The 21,074-nt window shown below is 36.0% G+C and overlaps 2 protein-coding genes across 2 annotated transcripts; both read right to left on the bottom strand.

Moving 5' to 3' along the window:
- Positions 1 to 434: 434 nt before the first annotated feature.
- LOC131996125 (histone H3-like) lies at positions 435 to 7,094 on the bottom strand. The gene is made up of 2 exons (XM_059365576.1): positions 6,696 to 7,094; positions 435 to 839 (listed from the first exon to the last, which is right to left on the bottom strand). The coding sequence occupies exons 1-2, from the start codon at positions 7,092 to 7,094 to the stop codon at positions 435 to 437; spliced, it is 804 nt and encodes a 267-aa protein (XP_059221559.1).
- Positions 7,095 to 12,932: 5,838 nt separating this feature from the next.
- Positions 12,933 to 19,592, bottom strand: LOC131996124 (histone H3-like). Its single transcript, XM_059365575.1, has 2 exons — positions 19,194 to 19,592; positions 12,933 to 13,337 (listed from the first exon to the last, which is right to left on the bottom strand). Exons 1-2 carry the CDS (start codon positions 19,590 to 19,592, stop codon positions 12,933 to 12,935), a joined length of 804 nt encoding a protein of 267 aa, XP_059221558.1.
- Between the last annotated feature and the right edge of the window lie 1,482 nt (positions 19,593 to 21,074).

Here is a 21,074-nt window from a genome sequence, read left to right as displayed (position 1 = left end):
GTTAAAATTCTCTCGAATGTATTGGCCTGCCTGTTTTTATCTTCATTCATTCTTGTTATGTAGCTACTACGAAAAATCAAATTTTGCAAAAAGAATAACAGCAAATATACTGTTGCTAATAGAAAATAAAAATTTTCAGTTTAACATAAAAAGTAAATTAAATAATTTTTTTTTAAAAAAAAGTTTTTGATTTCGCTCCATGTTTTGAAACCCAATATTACCAAAAGTAAAACGCATAGAAAAGAAAAAAATTTTTTTAATATAAATAGTGTATTTTTCCATCCCCAAAAAAAGACTATATTTATTTATTTTAATAAAAATAAAAAGGTGTAAGTTTTGAATAAATTTTTTTCTCTTTTTTATAAAAATATTGTGGTCCTGAAAAGGACCGATTGTTTTTGTAAAAAAAAGTTGGCTTTTAAAATGTCAATAATTTAAGCACGTTCTCCACGAATACGTCTGGCCAATTGGATATCCTTGGGCATGATGGTGACACGCTTGGCATGGATGGCACACAAGTTGGTATCTTCGAAGAGACCGACCAAGTAGGCTTCGCTAGCTTCTTGCAAGGCCATGACAGCAGAGCTCTGGAAACGCAAGTCAGTCTTGAAATCTTGGGCAATTTCACGAACCAAACGTTGGAAAGGCAATTTGCGGATCAACAACTCAGTACTCTTCTGGTAGCGACGGATTTCACGCAAAGCAACGGTACCAGGGCGGAAACGATGTGGCTTCTTAACACCACCGGTGGCTGGTGCGCTCTTACGAGCAGCTTTGGTAGCCAATTGCTTACGAGGGGCTTTGCCACCAGTAGATTTACGGGCAGTTTGCTTAGTACGAGCCATTTTTCACTAGAGGTTTTTAGTTCACTTCACGATATGCACACAAACACTGTTAACACTGTAATAGTTGCCTTACGGAGCGATTCCCGATATTTATAGAAAAAATTTGGCGGGCTACAGTTTCCAATAAGGGTGTGTGCTGCGTATATGCTTCAACATTTGTATCTGTACACACGAAGTGTATACGAACAACCCCGAAGATAGATCGAAGCGTATGTGTATGTAGTAAATTCAGAGCGGATTTTGTATAAATATGAGGTATCGCAGCATGGTAAGTATTAGTTCTTGTGCATAACTTGTGAAGTGAATTTAATTTAAAAAGTGAAAAAATGACTGGTCGTGGTAAAGGTGGCAAAGGCTTGGGAAAAGGTGGCGCTAAACGTCATCGTAAAGTGTTGCGTGATAACATCCAAGGTATCACCAAGCCTGCAATCAGACGTTTGGCTCGTCGTGGCGGTGTAAAGCGTATCTCTGGATTGATTTACGAAGAAACCCGTGGTGTCCTGAAGGTGTTTTTGGAAAACGTTATTCGTGATGCTGTCACCTACACTGAACACGCTAAGCGTAAAACCGTCACCGCTATGGATGTCGTCTACGCTTTGAAGAGACAAGGCCGCACTTTGTACGGTTTCGGCGGTTAAACATTATCTTGACGCTATTTTGGAGAAAATTTTAAGAACTTTAAAACTAAAACAATCGGTCCTTTTCAGGACCACAAAACATATTTAAAAAGAGATATATCTTGTTATAAATTTTTACTAAAAAAAAATACATAAAATTTATTTGAAAATAAATATTACCATTTTTCAATTTGCCGTCGGCCAAAATGTAGCTTCTATAATATACATACATACATGACGAAACTAAAACCGACGCCATTAGAACAATACGATGAAACGATGGTATACAACACTAAAAAGCATACATACACACAGATACCAAAATGCACGCATATACTACCATTAAATGTTTCCTTTGCTTGGAGCTGCTAACTTTGTCACAAATGTACGAAGAGGGACGATCGTAGATACTTCGTTTCGATGTTTTGTTATTACATATGCCAATTTTTTTCAGCATCAGAAAATGAACAATGATTACCATGTGATATTCAAATGTAAAATAAATAGTTTTTACAGTACCCTAATGGTAACATTGATCCTATTAAATGCCGATAATCTTGAGTAGGGTCGATAAAACTAAATTCTTATTATGTTAATGTATGCAAATAGGCGAAATGTTGATGCATGATAATTGATAACTGATAATTATGACATGTATATTAAAAGACCTGCAATAGTCGATAAGATGTAAACATATTTGAAAATGTTTACCTATAAACAATAGATGGCAGATTTTTTTGTATTTACGCCTAAAACAGGATTGTTTAAGGAAATTTCGAATAACGAAATTGCTAGCAAATTACCAAATCCACTGAAAAAAAAAATCGACCAAAAAATATTTTTTAAATTTAACTACAATTAAAATTTTATTTATTATTTAAAACTATTTTTTAAGTAAATTTTCTTGATAAAATAAGGTTTGATATAGTTTTTTCTCTTTTAAAAAAATTTTTGTCGTCCTGAAAAGGACGGATTGTTGTTGATTTATACGATGGCCTGTATTTACATTTTTTCTTTGATGCTCGTAGATAATTTAAGCCTTCTTTTCTGTCTTCTTGGGCAAGAGAACAGCTTGGATGTTTGGCAATACACCACCTTGAGCAATGGTGACACCGGACAGCAATTTGTTCAATTCTTCGTCATTACGGATAGCCAATTGCAAGTGACGGGGGATAATTCTTGTCTTCTTGTTGTCACGAGCAGCGTTGCCAGCCAATTCAAGAACTTCAGCGGCCAAATACTCCATGACAGCAGCCAAGTAAACTGGAGCTCCGGCACCAACACGTTCAGCATAGTTGCCTTTGCGCAACAAACGATGGATACGACCGACGGGGAATTGAAGACCAGCACGGTTGGAACGGGACTTTGCCTTTCCCTTAACTTTGCCACCTTTACCACGACCAGACATTTTTAGTTATTTTTTTTTTTAATTCACTTCACTTAGCACTGAAACACAAATGATATTAGTTCGCAGCATGAACTGCAGTATTTATACTTTCGGATCCAACGTGTAGCTAATTTTAGAGGGTTGTTTTCGTAAACATAGCGACTGTTTTCGTCTACCTGAATATCTTGTGCATGAAATGGTTTAAATATTCCGAGTAAGCCATCAAACACACAAAATCGTGAACAGTGTTAAAAGTGTTTGTGTGACTTAAAAAAAAAACCAAGTGAAAATGCCTCCAAAAGCCAGTGGTAAAGCAGCAAAGAAGGCCGGCAAAGCCCAAAAGAACATCACTAAGGGTGACAAGACCAAGAGACGCACCAAGCGTAAGGAGAGTTATGCTATCTACATTTACAAAGTGTTGAAGCAAGTCCATCCCGATACTGGTATCTCCTCAAAGGCCATGAGCATCATGAACAGTTTCGTCAACGATATCTTTGAACGTATCGCCGCCGAAGCCTCCCGTTTGGCTCACTACAACAAGCGTTCCACCATCACCAGTCGGGAAATCCAAACTGCCGTCCGTCTATTATTGCCCGGTGAGTTGGCTAAGCACGCTGTCAGTGAAGGTACCAAAGCCGTTACTAAGTACACCAGCTCCAAGTAAATGGCATACTTATTTCGTCGTACAATATTTTCCCTACAACATCAAAGGCCCTTTTCAGGGCCACAAAATAAATTAAAAAAGAGACTTAATTCGTTATTCAACTAAAATTAATTTATATTTACAAATTTAAAGAAAAAATATATCTACCACTCACCCTCACATTGCCCTTATTACTTTTTTAAAATAAAATATGTATACTACCCATACTCTAATATTGCCCTCCTTGCTTAGCACCATCTACATCTACAGTAATATGATCAACACATATTGCTCTTATGCTCAAACACTCGGTATGCAACGTTGTATTGATGTTCGAGTATATGTGAGCGTGTGTGTTGATACTAAATTTTTTAGGGATGTATACTAGTATGTTAGCGTGAAATGGTGTAGAGATGTATATGTGGACTTATGCGTTTGTACGCGAGATCTATGGGTAGGTATGCTCGTAAAGAATGAAATAGGTATGCTAAGTGCGATTTTTGAAGGGAATATTGTACGCCACTCTCTTATTGGTTAGGTATGCTAAATGAGATTTTCTTTAACATTAAGTGATTTTCATAATTCTTAGTAATTGCTTTGGTTTATGACCCTAAGTGAAACAGTTAATCCAGTTGCGGAAAAAATCCCATTTAACATGTGATTACTTAAATTTCCTTAAAGGGTAATGTATTCCCATATTAGGTAACAATGGTATTAAAAGATTTCAACAGATGTTTTACAGCTACGAAAAGGGCTGTGATTAGCTTTTCCCTTAAAATTAACATAGTATTTATTAGGTAATTAAAAAATTGTTTGAGTTAAATTTGGTCTCTTTTTAAAAATTTTTTTGTAGCCCTGAAAAGGGCTGTTAGATATACTGCTTTCGAATATCGAAAATAATCATTTTGACATGATAAGTAATTTTGCATGGAAAAATTACTTCTTAGCGGCGGTCTTCTTGGCAGCTGGCTTCTTTGCTGCGGCAGCCTTTTTGGGCTTGGCAGCGGTGGTTTTTGCCTTGGGTGCCTTTGGTTTAGTGGCTGATGCTTTGGCGGCTGTTTTTGCGGGTTTAGCTTTAACTGTACCTGTCTTTTTGGCAGTTTTAGCCTTGGCCTTTTCGGTCTTCTTCTTCTCGGCGGTCTTTTTAGCAGCGGAAGGCTTCTTTGCAGCGGCTTTCTTTTCACCGGCTGCCTTTTTGGGTGCTGCTGCCTTCTTTTTCTTATCACCGGCTGGGACCTTCTTCTTCTTTTCAGCGCTCTTTGCTTTAGGTTCCTTCGAGGCAGATGGGGACAATTTGAATGAACCGGAGGCACCCTTACCTTTAGTTTGGATCAATTTTCCACTAGCAACAGCGCTCTTCAAGTACTTCTTGATGAATGGGGCCAATTTTACAGCATCAACTTTGTATGTGCTGGCCAAGTATTTCTTGATGGCAGGCAATGAGGAACCACCACGTTCTTTCAATGTTTTGATGGCAGCATCGACCATTTGTTGGGTTGGTGGATGGCTTGGGGCAGCAGAGGGTTTCTTTGCCTTGGCAGCGGCTTTCTTAGGTGCCTTTTTCTCAACAGCGGCGACTGGAGATGCGGTGGCTTCAACAACGGCGGCGTCAGACATGATTTCACTTATATTTTTCTTTTTAAACACACTTTAACACTTTGTAAATATACACTCACTACTGGTGTACGCTGATTGGTTGAAAATATGGTTTCAACCTTTAGACTAGTGATGGCTGGGTACATCGAAATTATGAGAAGTACATAGTAGTCAACTACGAAATTTTGCGAAACGTTGTGTGGAAGCGAATAAAAATTTTTACAAAAGTTTTCACAGAATTATTCATTTTACGATGAGATAGTAACAATTTCTTTTAATTTTTTATACAATTCTTCTAGTAGAGATATCCAGCTAATCATTAAAGAAAATCCGAGTTAATTATCTTTAAGCGTTACCGAGTTATAAGGGTTTGAGTTGAAAGTTTATAAAAATGTTATGATAAAATTGTAACTAAATTATAAAAATTTTCCAATTTTTATTGAAAATTGGTTTTTATAAAAATTTAGTATGGAATCTTGATATGTTTTCTTGAAAGAAGTGTAAAAAAAAGTGAAAATTTGGATGATTTTCATAGTGAAATAATCGATTTTATTATGTAGTCTATGACAGTTGAATTCACCATATTGGCGTATTTTCCATGAATAAAAGTTTTTCTGCAAATTAATTTGAAAGCTCTAATGTAAAAATGTTTTAGGAAAATTTTATCATAAAATATTATAGAAATGATAGATTTCTATTAAAATGTTACATAATTTGTAAAAAGTGTACGTTTGTTACGAAAAGTCTAAAATATTACGATGCTATGTTATACCAACGTCGTTGGCTATGCAAAATGTGCGGTGAGCTCTATTGCATTTATTATAAAATATTTTTTTCTATATAAAGTGGACTTGAAACTAAATAAAAAATTTAAAAATGTAAATTCTAAACAATGTATTGTTGCAATCACAAATTTAAAAAAATATATAATTTTTTTTTGGAAATTAAACACAAATTCAAAAATGCCCTTGTCTAAGCAAGCAAATGTAGAACAGTTGCATACCGAACGAAATCTATTTCCCTTTAATAATTTAAAATATTAAAATACTATTTTATTCTTTTTAAAACAGTTTTTAGAATAGCAAAAAATATCATTTGTTTAAAAATAATAAAAAATACAGAAAAAATTTATATTCAATGTATCTAAATTATCTATTTAAGGTTAAAATTCTCTCGAATGTATTGGCCTGCCTGTTTTTATCTTCATTCATTCTTGTTATGTAGCTACTACGAAAAATCAAATTTTGCAAAAAGAATAACAGCAAATATACTGTTGCTAATAGAAAATAAAAATTTTCAGTTTAACATAAAAAGTAAATTAAATAATTTTTTTTTAAAAAAAAGTTTTTGATTTCGCTCCATGTTTTGAAACCCAATATTACCAAAAGTAAAACGCATAGAAAAGAAAAAAATTTTTTTAATATAAATAGTGTATTTTTCCATCCCCAAAAAAAGACTATATTTATTTATTTTAATAAAAATAAAAAGGTGTAAGTTTTGAATAAATTTTTTTCTCTTTTTTATAAAAATATTGTGGTCCTGAAAAGGACCGATTGTTTTTGTAAAAAAAAGTTGGCTTTTAAAATGTCAATAATTTAAGCACGTTCTCCACGAATACGTCTGGCCAATTGGATATCCTTGGGCATGATGGTGACACGCTTGGCATGGATGGCACACAAGTTGGTATCTTCGAAGAGACCGACCAAGTAGGCTTCGCTAGCTTCTTGCAAGGCCATGACAGCAGAGCTCTGGAAACGCAAGTCAGTCTTGAAATCTTGGGCAATTTCACGAACCAAACGTTGGAAAGGCAATTTGCGGATCAACAACTCAGTACTCTTCTGGTAGCGACGGATTTCACGCAAAGCAACGGTACCAGGGCGGAAACGATGTGGCTTCTTAACACCACCGGTGGCTGGTGCGCTCTTACGAGCAGCTTTGGTAGCCAATTGCTTACGAGGGGCTTTGCCACCAGTAGATTTACGGGCAGTTTGCTTAGTACGAGCCATTTTTCACTAGAGGTTTTTAGTTCACTTCACGATATGCACACAAACACTGTTAACACTGTAATAGTTGCCTTACGGAGCGATTCCCGATATTTATAGAAAAAATTTGGCGGGCTACAGTTTCCAATAAGGGTGTGTGCTGCGTATATGCTTCAACATTTGTATCTGTACACACGAAGTGTATACGAACAACCCCGAAGATAGATCGAAGCGTATGTGTATGTAGTAAATTCAGAGCGGATTTTGTATAAATATGAGGTATCGCAGCATGGTAAGTATTAGTTCTTGTGCATAACTTGTGAAGTGAATTTAATTTAAAAAGTGAAAAAATGACTGGTCGTGGTAAAGGTGGCAAAGGCTTGGGAAAAGGTGGCGCTAAACGTCATCGTAAAGTGTTGCGTGATAACATCCAAGGTATCACCAAGCCTGCAATCAGACGTTTGGCTCGTCGTGGCGGTGTAAAGCGTATCTCTGGATTGATTTACGAAGAAACCCGTGGTGTCCTGAAGGTGTTTTTGGAAAACGTTATTCGTGATGCTGTCACCTACACTGAACACGCTAAGCGTAAAACCGTCACCGCTATGGATGTCGTCTACGCTTTGAAGAGACAAGGCCGCACTTTGTACGGTTTCGGCGGTTAAACATTATCTTGACGCTATTTTGGAGAAAATTTTAAGAACTTTAAAACTAAAACAATCGGTCCTTTTCAGGACCACAAAACATATTTAAAAAGAGATATATCTTGTTATAAATTTTTACTAAAAAAAAATACATAAAATTTATTTGAAAATAAATATTACCATTTTTCAATTTGCCGTCGGCCAAAATGTAGCTTCTATAATATACATACATACATGACGAAACTAAAACCGACGCCATTAGAACAATACGATGAAACGATGGTATACAACACTAAAAAGCATACATACACACAGATACCAAAATGCACGCATATACTACCATTAAATGTTTCCTTTGCTTGGAGCTGCTAACTTTGTCACAAATGTACGAAGAGGGACGATCGTAGATACTTCGTTTCGATGTTTTGTTATTACATATGCCAATTTTTTTCAGCATCAGAAAATGAACAATGATTACCATGTGATATTCAAATGTAAAATAAATAGTTTTTACAGTACCCTAATGGTAACATTGATCCTATTAAATGCCGATAATCTTGAGTAGGGTCGATAAAACTAAATTCTTATTATGTTAATGTATGCAAATAGGCGAAATGTTGATGCATGATAATTGATAACTGATAATTATGACATGTATATTAAAAGACCTGCAATAGTCGATAAGATGTAAACATATTTGAAAATGTTTACCTATAAACAATAGATGGCAGATTTTTTTGTATTTACGCCTAAAACAGGATTGTTTAAGGAAATTTCGAATAACGAAATTGCTAGCAAATTACCAAATCCACTGAAAAAAAAAATCGACCAAAAAATATTTTTTAAATTTAACTACAATTAAAATTTTATTTATTATTTAAAACTATTTTTTAAGTAAATTTTCTTGATAAAATAAGGTTTGATATAGTTTTTTCTCTTTTAAAAAAATTTTTGTCGTCCTGAAAAGGACGGATTGTTGTTGATTTATACGATGGCCTGTATTTACATTTTTTCTTTGATGCTCGTAGATAATTTAAGCCTTCTTTTCTGTCTTCTTGGGCAAGAGAACAGCTTGGATGTTTGGCAATACACCACCTTGAGCAATGGTGACACCGGACAGCAATTTGTTCAATTCTTCGTCATTACGGATAGCCAATTGCAAGTGACGGGGGATAATTCTTGTCTTCTTGTTGTCACGAGCAGCGTTGCCAGCCAATTCAAGAACTTCAGCGGCCAAATACTCCATGACAGCAGCCAAGTAAACTGGAGCTCCGGCACCAACACGTTCAGCATAGTTGCCTTTGCGCAACAAACGATGGATACGACCGACGGGGAATTGAAGACCAGCACGGTTGGAACGGGACTTTGCCTTTCCCTTAACTTTGCCACCTTTACCACGACCAGACATTTTTAGTTATTTTTTTTTTTAATTCACTTCACTTAGCACTGAAACACAAATGATATTAGTTCGCAGCATGAACTGCAGTATTTATACTTTCGGATCCAACGTGTAGCTAATTTTAGAGGGTTGTTTTCGTAAACATAGCGACTGTTTTCGTCTACCTGAATATCTTGTGCATGAAATGGTTTAAATATTCCGAGTAAGCCATCAAACACACAAAATCGTGAACAGTGTTAAAAGTGTTTGTGTGACTTAAAAAAAAAACCAAGTGAAAATGCCTCCAAAAGCCAGTGGTAAAGCAGCAAAGAAGGCCGGCAAAGCCCAAAAGAACATCACTAAGGGTGACAAGACCAAGAGACGCACCAAGCGTAAGGAGAGTTATGCTATCTACATTTACAAAGTGTTGAAGCAAGTCCATCCCGATACTGGTATCTCCTCAAAGGCCATGAGCATCATGAACAGTTTCGTCAACGATATCTTTGAACGTATCGCCGCCGAAGCCTCCCGTTTGGCTCACTACAACAAGCGTTCCACCATCACCAGTCGGGAAATCCAAACTGCCGTCCGTCTATTATTGCCCGGTGAGTTGGCTAAGCACGCTGTCAGTGAAGGTACCAAAGCCGTTACTAAGTACACCAGCTCCAAGTAAATGGCATACTTATTTCGTCGTACAATATTTTCCCTACAACATCAAAGGCCCTTTTCAGGGCCACAAAATAAATTAAAAAAGAGACTTAATTCGTTATTCAACTAAAATTAATTTATATTTACAAATTTAAAGAAAAAATATATCTACCACTCACCCTCACATTGCCCTTATTACTTTTTTAAAATAAAATATGTATACTACCCATACTCTAATATTGCCCTCCTTGCTTAGCACCATCTACATCTACAGTAATATGATCAACACATATTGCTCTTATGCTCAAACACTCGGTATGCAACGTTGTATTGATGTTCGAGTATATGTGAGCGTGTGTGTTGATACTAAATTTTTTAGGGATGTATACTAGTATGTTAGCGTGAAATGGTGTAGAGATGTATATGTGGACTTATGCGTTTGTACGCGAGATCTATGGGTAGGTATGCTCGTAAAGAATGAAATAGGTATGCTAAGTGCGATTTTTGAAGGGAATATTGTACGCCACTCTCTTATTGGTTAGGTATGCTAAATGAGATTTTCTTTAACATTAAGTGATTTTCATAATTCTTAGTAATTGCTTTGGTTTATGACCCTAAGTGAAACAGTTAATCCAGTTGCGGAAAAAATCCCATTTAACATGTGATTACTTAAATTTCCTTAAAGGGTAATGTATTCCCATATTAGGTAACAATGGTATTAAAAGATTTCAACAGATGTTTTACAGCTACGAAAAGGGCTGTGATTAGCTTTTCCCTTAAAATTAACATAGTATTTATTAGGTAATTAAAAAATTGTTTGAGTTAAATTTGGTCTCTTTTTAAAAATTTTTTTGTAGCCCTGAAAAGGGCTGTTAGATATACTGCTTTCGAATATCGAAAATAATCATTTTGACATGATAAGTAATTTTGCATGGAAAAATTACTTCTTAGCGGCGGTCTTCTTGGCAGCTGGCTTCTTTGCTGCGGCAGCCTTTTTGGGCTTGGCAGCGGTGGTTTTTGCCTTGGGTGCCTTTGGTTTAGTGGCTGATGCTTTGGCGGCTGTTTTTGCGGGTTTAGCTTTAACTGTACCTGTCTTTTTGGCAGTTTTAGCCTTGGCCTTTTCGGTCTTCTTCTTCTCGGCGGTCTTTTTAGCAGCGGAAGGCTTCTTTGCAGCGGCTTTCTTTTCACCGGCTGCCTTTTTGGGTGCTGCTGCCTTCTTTTTCTTATCACCGGCTGGGACCTTCTTCTTCTTTTCAGCGCTCTTTGCTTTAGGTTCCTTCGAGGCAGATGGGGACAATTTGAATGAACCGGAGGCACCCTTACCTTTAGTTTGGATCAATTTTCCACTAGCAACAGCGCTCTTCAAGTACTTCTTGATGAATGGGGCCAATTTTACAGCATCAACTTTGTATGTGCTGGCCAAGTATTTCTTGATGGCAGGCAATGAGGAACCACCACGTTCTTTCAATGTTTTGATGGCAGCATCGACCATTTGTTGGGTTGGTGGATGGCTTGGGGCAGCAGAGGGTTTCTTTGCCTTGGCAGCGGCTTTCTTAGGTGCCTTTTTCTCAACAGCGGCGACTGGAGATGCGGTGGCTTCAACAACGGCGGCGTCAGACATGATTTCACTTATATTTTTCTTTTTAAACACACTTTAACACTTTGTAAATATACACTCACTACTGGTGTACGCTGATTGGTTGAAAATATGGTTTCAACCTTTAGACTAGTGATGGCTGGGTACATCGAAATTATGAGAAGTACATAGTAGTCAACTACGAAATTTTGCGAAACGTTGTGTGGAAGCGAATAAAAATTTTTACAAAAGTTTTCACAGAATTATTCATTTTACGATGAGATAGTAACAATTTCTTTTAATTTTTTATACAATTCTTCTAGTAGAGATATCCAGCTAATCATTAAAGAAAATCCGAGTTAATTATCTTTAAGCGTTACCGAGTTATAAGGGTTTGAGTTGAAAGTTTATAAAAATGTTATGATAAAATTGTAACTAAATTATAAAAATTTTCCAATTTTTATTGAAAATTGGTTTTTATAAAAATTTAGTATGGAATCTTGATATGTTTTCTTGAAAGAAGTGTAAAAAAAAGTGAAAATTTGGATGATTTTCATAGTGAAATAATCGATTTTATTATGTAGTCTATGACAGTTGAATTCACCATATTGGCGTATTTTCCATGAATAAAAGTTTTTCTGCAAATTAATTTGAAAGCTCTAATGTAAAAATGTTTTAGGAAAATTTTATCATAAAATATTATAGAAATGATAGATTTCTATTAAAATGTTACATAATTTGTAAAAAGTGTACGTTTGTTACGAAAAGTCTAAAATATTACGATGCTATGTTATACCAACGTCGTTGGCTATGCAAAATGTGCGGTGAGCTCTATTGCATTTATTATAAAATATTTTTTTCTATATAAAGTGGACTTGAAACTAAATAAAAAATTTAAAAATGTAAATTCTAAACAATGTATTGTTGCAATCACAAATTTAAAAAAATATATAATTTTTTTTTGGAAATTAAACACAAATTCAAAAATGCCCTTGTCTAAGCAAGCAAATGTAGAACAGTTGCATACCGAACGAAATCTATTTCCCTTTAATAATTTAAAATATTAAAATACTATTTTATTCTTTTTAAAACAGTTTTTAGAATAGCAAAAAATATCATTTGTTTAAAAATAATAAAAAATACAGAAAAAATTTATATTCAATGTATCTAAATTATCTATTTAAGGTTAAAATTCTCTCGAATGTATTGGCCTGCCTGTTTTTATCTTCATTCATTCTTGTTATGTAGCTACTACGAAAAATCAAATTTTGCAAAAAGAATAACAGCAAATATACTGTTGCTAATAGAAAATAAAAATTTTCAGTTTAACATAAAAAGTAAATTAAATAATTTTTTTTTAAAAAAAAGTTTTTGATTTCGCTCCATGTTTTGAAACCCAATATTACCAAAAGTAAAACGCATAGAAAAGAAAAAAATTTTTTTAATATAAATAGTGTATTTTTCCATCCCCAAAAAAAGACTATATTTATTTATTTTAATAAAAATAAAAAGGTGTAAGTTTTGAATAAATTTTTTTCTCTTTTTTATAAAAATATTGTGGTCCTGAAAAGGACCGATTGTTTTTGTAAAAAAAAGTTGGCTTTTAAAATGTCAATAATTTAAGCACGTTCTCCACGAATACGTCTGGCCAATTGGATATCCTTGGGCATGATGGTGACACGCTTGGCATGGATGGCACACAAGTTGGTATCTTCGAAGAGACCGACCAAGTAGGCTTCGCTAGCTTCTTGCAAGGCCATGACAGCAGAGCTCTGGAAACGCAAGTCAGTCTTGAAATCTTGGGCAATTTCACGAACCAAACGTTGGAAAGGCAATTTGCGGATCAACAACTCAGTACTCTTCTGGTAGCGACGGATTTCACGCAAAGCAACGGTACCAGGGCGGAAACGATGTGGCTTCTTAACACCACCGGTGGCTGGTGCGCTCTTACGAGCAGCTTTGGTAGCCAATTGCTTACGAGGGGCTTTGCCACCAGTAGATTTACGGGCAGTTTGCTTAGTACGAGCCATTTTTCACTAGAGGTTTTTAGTTCACTTCACGATATGCACACAAACACTGTTAACACTGTAATAGTTGCCTTACGGAGCGATTCCCGATATTTATAGAAAAAATTTGGCGGGCTACAGTTTCCAATAAGGGTGTGTGCTGCGTATATGCTTCAACATTTGTATCTGTACACACGAAGTGTATACGAACAACCCCGAAGATAGATCGAAGCGTATGTGTATGTAGTAAATTCAGAGCGGATTTTGTATAAATATGAGGTATCGCAGCATGGTAAGTATTAGTTCTTGTGCATAACTTGTGAAGTGAATTTAATTTAAAAAGTGAAAAAATGACTGGTCGTGGTAAAGGTGGCAAAGGCTTGGGAAAAGGTGGCGCTAAACGTCATCGTAAAGTGTTGCGTGATAACATCCAAGGTATCACCAAGCCTGCAATCAGACGTTTGGCTCGTCGTGGCGGTGTAAAGCGTATCTCTGGATTGATTTACGAAGAAACCCGTGGTGTCCTGAAGGTGTTTTTGGAAAACGTTATTCGTGATGCTGTCACCTACACTGAACACGCTAAGCGTAAAACCGTCACCGCTATGGATGTCGTCTACGCTTTGAAGAGACAAGGCCGCACTTTGTACGGTTTCGGCGGTTAAACATTATCTTGACGCTATTTTGGAGAAAATTTTAAGAACTTTAAAACTAAAACAATCGGTCCTTTTCAGGACCACAAAACATATTTAAAAAGAGATATATCTTGTTATAAATTTTTACTAAAAAAAAATACATAAAATTTATTTGAAAATAAATATTACCATTTTTCAATTTGCCGTCGGCCAAAATGTAGCTTCTATAATATACATACATACATGACGAAACTAAAACCGACGCCATTAGAACAATACGATGAAACGATGGTATACAACACTAAAAAGCATACATACACACAGATACCAAAATGCACGCATATACTACCATTAAATGTTTCCTTTGCTTGGAGCTGCTAACTTTGTCACAAATGTACGAAGAGGGACGATCGTAGATACTTCGTTTCGATGTTTTGTTATTACATATGCCAATTTTTTTCAGCATCAGAAAATGAACAATGATTACCATGTGATATTCAAATGTAAAATAAATAGTTTTTACAGTACCCTAATGGTAACATTGATCCTATTAAATGCCGATAATCTTGAGTAGGGTCGATAAAACTAAATTCTTATTATGTTAATGTATGCAAATAGGCGAAATGTTGATGCATGATAATTGATAACTGATAATTATGACATGTATATTAAAAGACCTGCAATAGTCGATAAGATGTAAACATATTTGAAAATGTTTACCTATAAACAATAGATGGCAGATTTTTTTGTATTTACGCCTAAAACAGGATTGTTTAAGGAAATTTCGAATAACGAAATTGCTAGCAAATTACCAAATCCACTGAAAAAAAAAATCGACCAAAAAATATTTTTTAAATTTAACTACAATTAAAATTTTATTTATTATTTAAAACTATTTTTTAAGTAAATTTTCTTGATAAAATAAGGTTTGATATAGTTTTTTCTCTTTTAAAAAAATTTTTGTCGTCCTGAAAAGGACGGATTGTTGTTGATTTATACGATGGCCTGTATTTACATTTTTTCTTTGATGCTCGTAGATAATTTAAGCCTTCTTTTCTGTCTTCTTGGGCAAGAGAACAGCTTGGATGTTTGGCAATACACCACCTTGAGCAATGGTGACACCGGACAGCAATTTGTTCAATTCTTCGTCATTACGGATAGCCAATTGCAAGTGACGGGGGATAATTCTTGTCTTCTTGTTGTCACGAGCAGCGTTGCCAGCCAATTCAAGAACTTCAGCGGCCAAATACTCCATGACAGCAGCCAAGTAAACTGGAGCTCCGGCACCAACACGTTCAGCATAGTTGCCTTTGCGCAACAAACGATGGATACGACCGACGGGGAATTGAAGACCAGCACGGTTGGAACGGGACTTTGCCTTTCCCTTAACTTTGCCACCTTTACCACGACCAGACATTTTTAGTTATTTTTTTTTTTAATTCACTTCACTTAGCACTGAAACACAAATGATATTAGTTCGCAGCATGAACTGCAGTATTTATACTTTCGGATCCAACGTGTAGCTAATTTTAGAGGGTTGTTTTCGTAAACATAGCGACTGTTTTCGTCTACCTGAATATCTTGTGCATGAAATGGTTTAAATATTCCGAGTAAGCCATCAAACACACAAAATCGTGAACAGTGTTAAAAGTGTTTGTGTGACTTAAAAAAAAAACCAAGTGAAAATGCCTCCAAAAGCCAGTGGTAAAGCAGCAAAGAAGGCCGGCAAAGCCCAAAAGAACATCACTAAGGGTGACAAGACCAAGAGACGCACCAAGCGTAAGGAGAGTTATGCTATCTACATTTACAAAGTGTTGAAGCAAGTCCATCCCGATACTGGTATCTCCTCAAAGGCCATGAGCATCATGAACAGTTTCGTCAACGATATCTTTGAACGTATCGCCGCCGAAGCCTCCCGTTTGGCTCACTACAACAAGCGTTCCACCATCACCAGTCGGGAAATCCAAACTGCCGTCCGTCTATTATTGCCCGGTGAGTTGGCTAAGCACGCTGTCAGTGAAGGTACCAAAGCCGTTACTAAGTACACCAGCTCCAAGTAAATGGCATACTTATTTCGTCGTACAATATTTTCCCTACAACATCAAAGGCCCTTTTCAGGGCCACAAAATAAATTAAAAAAGAGACTTAATTCGTTATTCAACTAAAATTAATTTATATTTACAAATTTAAAGAAAAAATATATCTACCACTCACCCTCACATTGCCCTTATTACTTTTTTAAAATAAAATATGTATACTACCCATACTCTAATATTGCCCTCCTTGCTTAGCACCATCTACATCTACAGTAATATGATCAACACATATTGCTCTTATGCTCAAACACTCGGTATGCAACGTTGTATTGATGTTCGAGTATATGTGAGCGTGTGTGTTGATACTAAATTTTTTAGGGATGTATACTAGTATGTTAGCGTGAAATGGTGTAGAGATGTATATGTGGACTTATGCGTTTGTACGCGAGATCTATGGGTAGGTATGCTCGTAAAGAATGAAATAGGTATGCTAAGTGCGATTTTTGAAGGGAATATTGTACGCCACTCTCTTATTGGTTAGGTATGCTAAATGAGATTTTCTTTAACATTAAGTGATTTTCATAATTCTTAGTAATTGCTTTGGTTTATGACCCTAAGTGAAACAGTTAATCCAGTTGCGGAAAAAATCCCATTTAACATGTGATTACTTAAATTTCCTTAAAGGGTAATGTATTCCCATATTAGGTAACAATGGTATTAAAAGATTTCAACAGATGTTTTACAGCTACGAAAAGGGCTGTGATTAGCTTTTCCCTTAAAATTAACATAGTATTTATTAGGTAATTAAAAAATTGTTTGAGTTAAATTTGGTCTCTTTTTAAAAATTTTTTTGTAGCCCTGAAAAGGGCTGTTAGATATACTGCTTTCGAATATCGAAAATAATCATTTTGACATGATAAGTAATTTTGCATGGAAAAATTACTTCTTAGCGGCGGTCTTCTTGGCAGCTGGCTTCTTTGCTGCGGCAGCCTTTTTGGGCTTGGCAGCGGTGGTTTTTGCCTTGGGTGCCTTTGGTTTAGTGGCTGATGCTTTGGCGGCTGTTTTTGCGGGTTTAGCTTTAACTGTACCTGTCTTTTTGGCAGTTTTAGCCTTGGCCTTTTCGGTCTTCTTCTTCTCGGCGGTCTTTTTAGCAGCGGAAGGCTTCTTTGCAGCGGCTTTCTTTTCACCGGCTGCCTTTTTGGGTGCTGCTGCCTTCTTTTTCTTATCACCGGCTGGGACCTTCTTCTTCTTTTCAGCGCTCTTTGCTTTAGGTTCCTTCGAGGCAGATGGGGACAATTTGAATGAACCGGAGGCACCCTTACCTTTAGTTTGGATCAATTTTCCACTAGCAACAGCGCTCTTCAAGTACTTCTTGATGAATGGGGCCAATTTTACAGCATCAACTTTGTATGTGCTGGCCAAGTATTTCTTGATGGCAGGCAATGAGGAACCACCACGTTCTTTCAATGTTTTGATGGCAGCATCGACCATTTGTTGGGTTGGTGGATGGCTTGGGGCAGCAGAGGGTTTCTTTGCCTTGGCAGCGGCTTTCTTAGGTGCCTTTTTCTCAACAGCGGCGACTGGAGATGCGGTGGCTTCAACAACGGCGGCGTCAGACATGATTTCACTTATATTTTTCTTTTTAAACACACTTTAACACTTTGTAAATATACACTCACTACTGGTGTACGCTGATTGGTTGAAAATATGGTTTCAACCTTTAGACTAGTGATGGCTGGGTACATCGAAATTATGAGAAGTACATAGTAGTCAACTACGAAATTTTGCGAAACGTTGTGTGGAAGCGAATAAAAATTTTTACAAAAGTTTTCACAGAATTATTCATTTTACGATGAGATAGTAACAATTTCTTTTAATTTTTTATACAATTCTTCTAGTAGAGATATCCAGCTAATCATTAAAGAAAATCCGAGTTAATTATCTTTAAGCGTTACCGAGTTATAAGGGTTTGAGTTGAAAGTTTATAAAAATGTTATGATAAAATTGTAACTAAATTATAAAAATTTTCCAATTTTTATTGAAAATTGGTTTTTATAAAAATTTAGTATGGAATCTTGATATGTTTTCTTGAAAGAAGTGTAAAAAAAAGTGAAAATTTGGATGATTTTCATAGTGAAATAATCGATTTTATTATGTAGTCTATGACAGTTGAATTCACCATATTGGCGTATTTTCCATGAATAAAAGTTTTTCTGCAAATTAATTTGAAAGCTCTAATGTAAAAATGTTTTAGGAAAATTTTATCATAAAATATTATAGAAATGATAGATTTCTATTAAAATGTTACATAATTTGTAAAAAGTGTACGTTTGTTACGAAAAGTCTAAAATATTACGATGCTATGTTATACCAACGTCGTTGGCTATGCAAAATGTGCGGTGAGCTCTATTGCATTTATTATAAAATATTTTTTTCTATATAAAGTGGACTTGAAACTAAATAAAAAATTTAAAAATGTAAATTCTAAACAATGTATTGTTGCAATCACAAATTTAAAAAAATATATAATTTTTTTTTGGAAATTAAACACAAATTCAAAAATGCCCTTGTCTAAGCAAGCAAATGTAGAACAGTTGCATACCGAACGAAATCTATTTCCCTTTAATAATTTAAAATATTAAAATACTATTTTATTCTTTTTAAAACAGTTTTTAGAATAGCAAAAAATATCATTTGTTTAAAAATAATAAAAAATACAGAAAAAATTTATATTCAATGTATCTAAATTATCTATTTAAGGTTAAAATTCTCTCGAATGTATTGGCCTGCCTGTTTTTATCTTCATTCATTCTTGTTATGTAGCTACTACGAAAAATCAAATTTTGCAAAAAGAATAACAGCAAATATACTGTTGCTAATAGAAAATAAAAATTTTCAGTTTAACATAAAAAGTAAATTAAATAATTTTTTTTTAAAAAAAAGTTTTTGATTTCGCTCCATGTTTTGAAACCCAATATTACCAAAAGTAAAACGCATAGAAAAGAAAAAAATTTTTTTAATATAAATAGTGTATTTTTCCATCCCCAAAAAAAGACTATATTTATTTATTTTAATAAAAATAAAAAGGTGTAAGTTTTGAATAAATTTTTTTCTCTTTTTTATAAAAATATTGTGGTCCTGAAAAGGACCGATTGTTTTTGTAAAAAAAAGTTGGCTTTTAAAATGTCAATAATTTAAGCACGTTCTCCACGAATACGTCTGGCCAATTGGATATCCTTGGGCATGATGGTGACACGCTTGGCATGGATGGCACACAAGTTGGTATCTTCGAAGAGACCGACCAAGTAGGCTTCGCTAGCTTCTTGCAAGGCCATGACAGCAGAGCTCTGGAAACGCAAGTCAGTCTTGAAATCTTGGGCAATTTCACGAACCAAACGTTGGAAAGGCAATTTGCGGATCAACAACTCAGTACTCTTCTGGTAGCGACGGATTTCACGCAAAGCAACGGTACCAGGGCGGAAACGATGTGGCTTCTTAACACCACCGGTGGCTGGTGCGCTCTTACGAGCAGCTTTGGTAGCCAATTGCTTACGAGGGGCTTTGCCACCAGTAGATTTACGGGCAGTTTGCTTAGTACGAGCCATTTTTCACTAGAGGTTTTTAGTTCACTTCACGATATGCACACAAACACTGTTAACACTGTAATAGTTGCCTTACGGAGCGATTCCCGATATTTATAGAAAAAATTTGGCGGGCTACAGTTTCCAATAAGGGTGTGTGCTGCGTATATGCTTCAACATTTGTATCTGTACACACGAAGTGTATACGAACAACCCCGAAGATAGATCGAAGCGTATGTGTATGTAGTAAATTCAGAGCGGATTTTGTATAAATATGAGGTATCGCAGCATGGTAAGTATTATTATTATTGGCTGAGCAGCCGTGGTGACAACACCAAGTGAAGTGCAGTGAACAGTAAATAATTAAACAAGTGAAGTGAGATAAAGCAATTGCTTTAAGATAGAGGAGAAGGTGGAAACGATTAAAGTGTCGGCCGAGAATTTCTCTTATGAGATAAATATTCCGGCCAATTTATCGAATGTGACACTGGAAGGCAGTGCCAATAACATGTCTGGCAACCACAATGACGACATTGGCGGTCGACGACCCAATGAGAACGACTGTCGGCGACAGCAAAATACTGATTTTAACGGCCACCCCATGGATTTGGCTAAATCGTCAATTGAATCTGACAAGGAAGATTCAAAAATGCGGAAGCGGAAGAAGGGCCATGGTTCTGATGGCGATTCCAGCTATAACGCCATGAAATTGCAACTTGCCGTTGAGAGGCTTGAGACAGCGAATAGAAATCTTGAAGCGCGGAATCAGGACTTGATTGCTAGAATGGAAGCACAGTGTGCTCTTGTGGAGACGCTGCGCTGTAAAATTGAACAGCTTGAAGGCACACGATCTGGTTTCGTTGCTGCTGCTAACATCACTACTGAGGCTACTGTACACCAATCGCAGTCAGCAAGAAACAACAATGATATTACTACCACCACTACATCTGGTAGTACATTTACGACAAACTGGCTTGCTGCCAGCACCACCACTAAAGCTGCCATGCACCAATTGCAGCCAACAGCAACCAACTATGACAGCACTACCATAGCTACATCTGGTAGTAAGGCTATAACCGAATGGTCCACCGAGGTAGCCGAAAACCTCGGTGCAGCGTTGATGGAAGAGGATGATGTCGCACCGCCGGCGACTGTAGACATGTCAAAAGGGGCTATTCGCAAGACCACACAGAAGCAGCCACAAACGACCCAAGCTAATAATGGAAAGTCATCAACAACTATGACAACAACAACCTTGAATCACCAGAGGACCACTACCAGGAACAGAGGCGCTGACTCGAACACGGATGCGGGAAGGACCGTTGGATCAGGTAAGGTCAGCCCACCTATAGTGAAGGTTTATGGGGTAAATGTTAAGACATTCATGTCAGGTCTTAAGGGGCTTTTAGGACATGATCTCTTTAATATTGATATAAAGAATAGGAACATGATTGTTCTTAAATTAGTGAGACTGGAAGATCACGCTAGGGTCAAGCAATATTTGAT

This window comes from Stomoxys calcitrans, chromosome 3 (genome assembly GCF_963082655.1).
Source record: "Stomoxys calcitrans chromosome 3, idStoCalc2.1, whole genome shotgun sequence".
NCBI lineage: Eukaryota > Metazoa > Arthropoda > Insecta > Diptera > Muscidae > Stomoxys > Stomoxys calcitrans.
The sequence above is the reverse complement of the archived record's forward strand: the minus strand, read 5'-3'. Positions and strand labels throughout refer to the sequence as shown.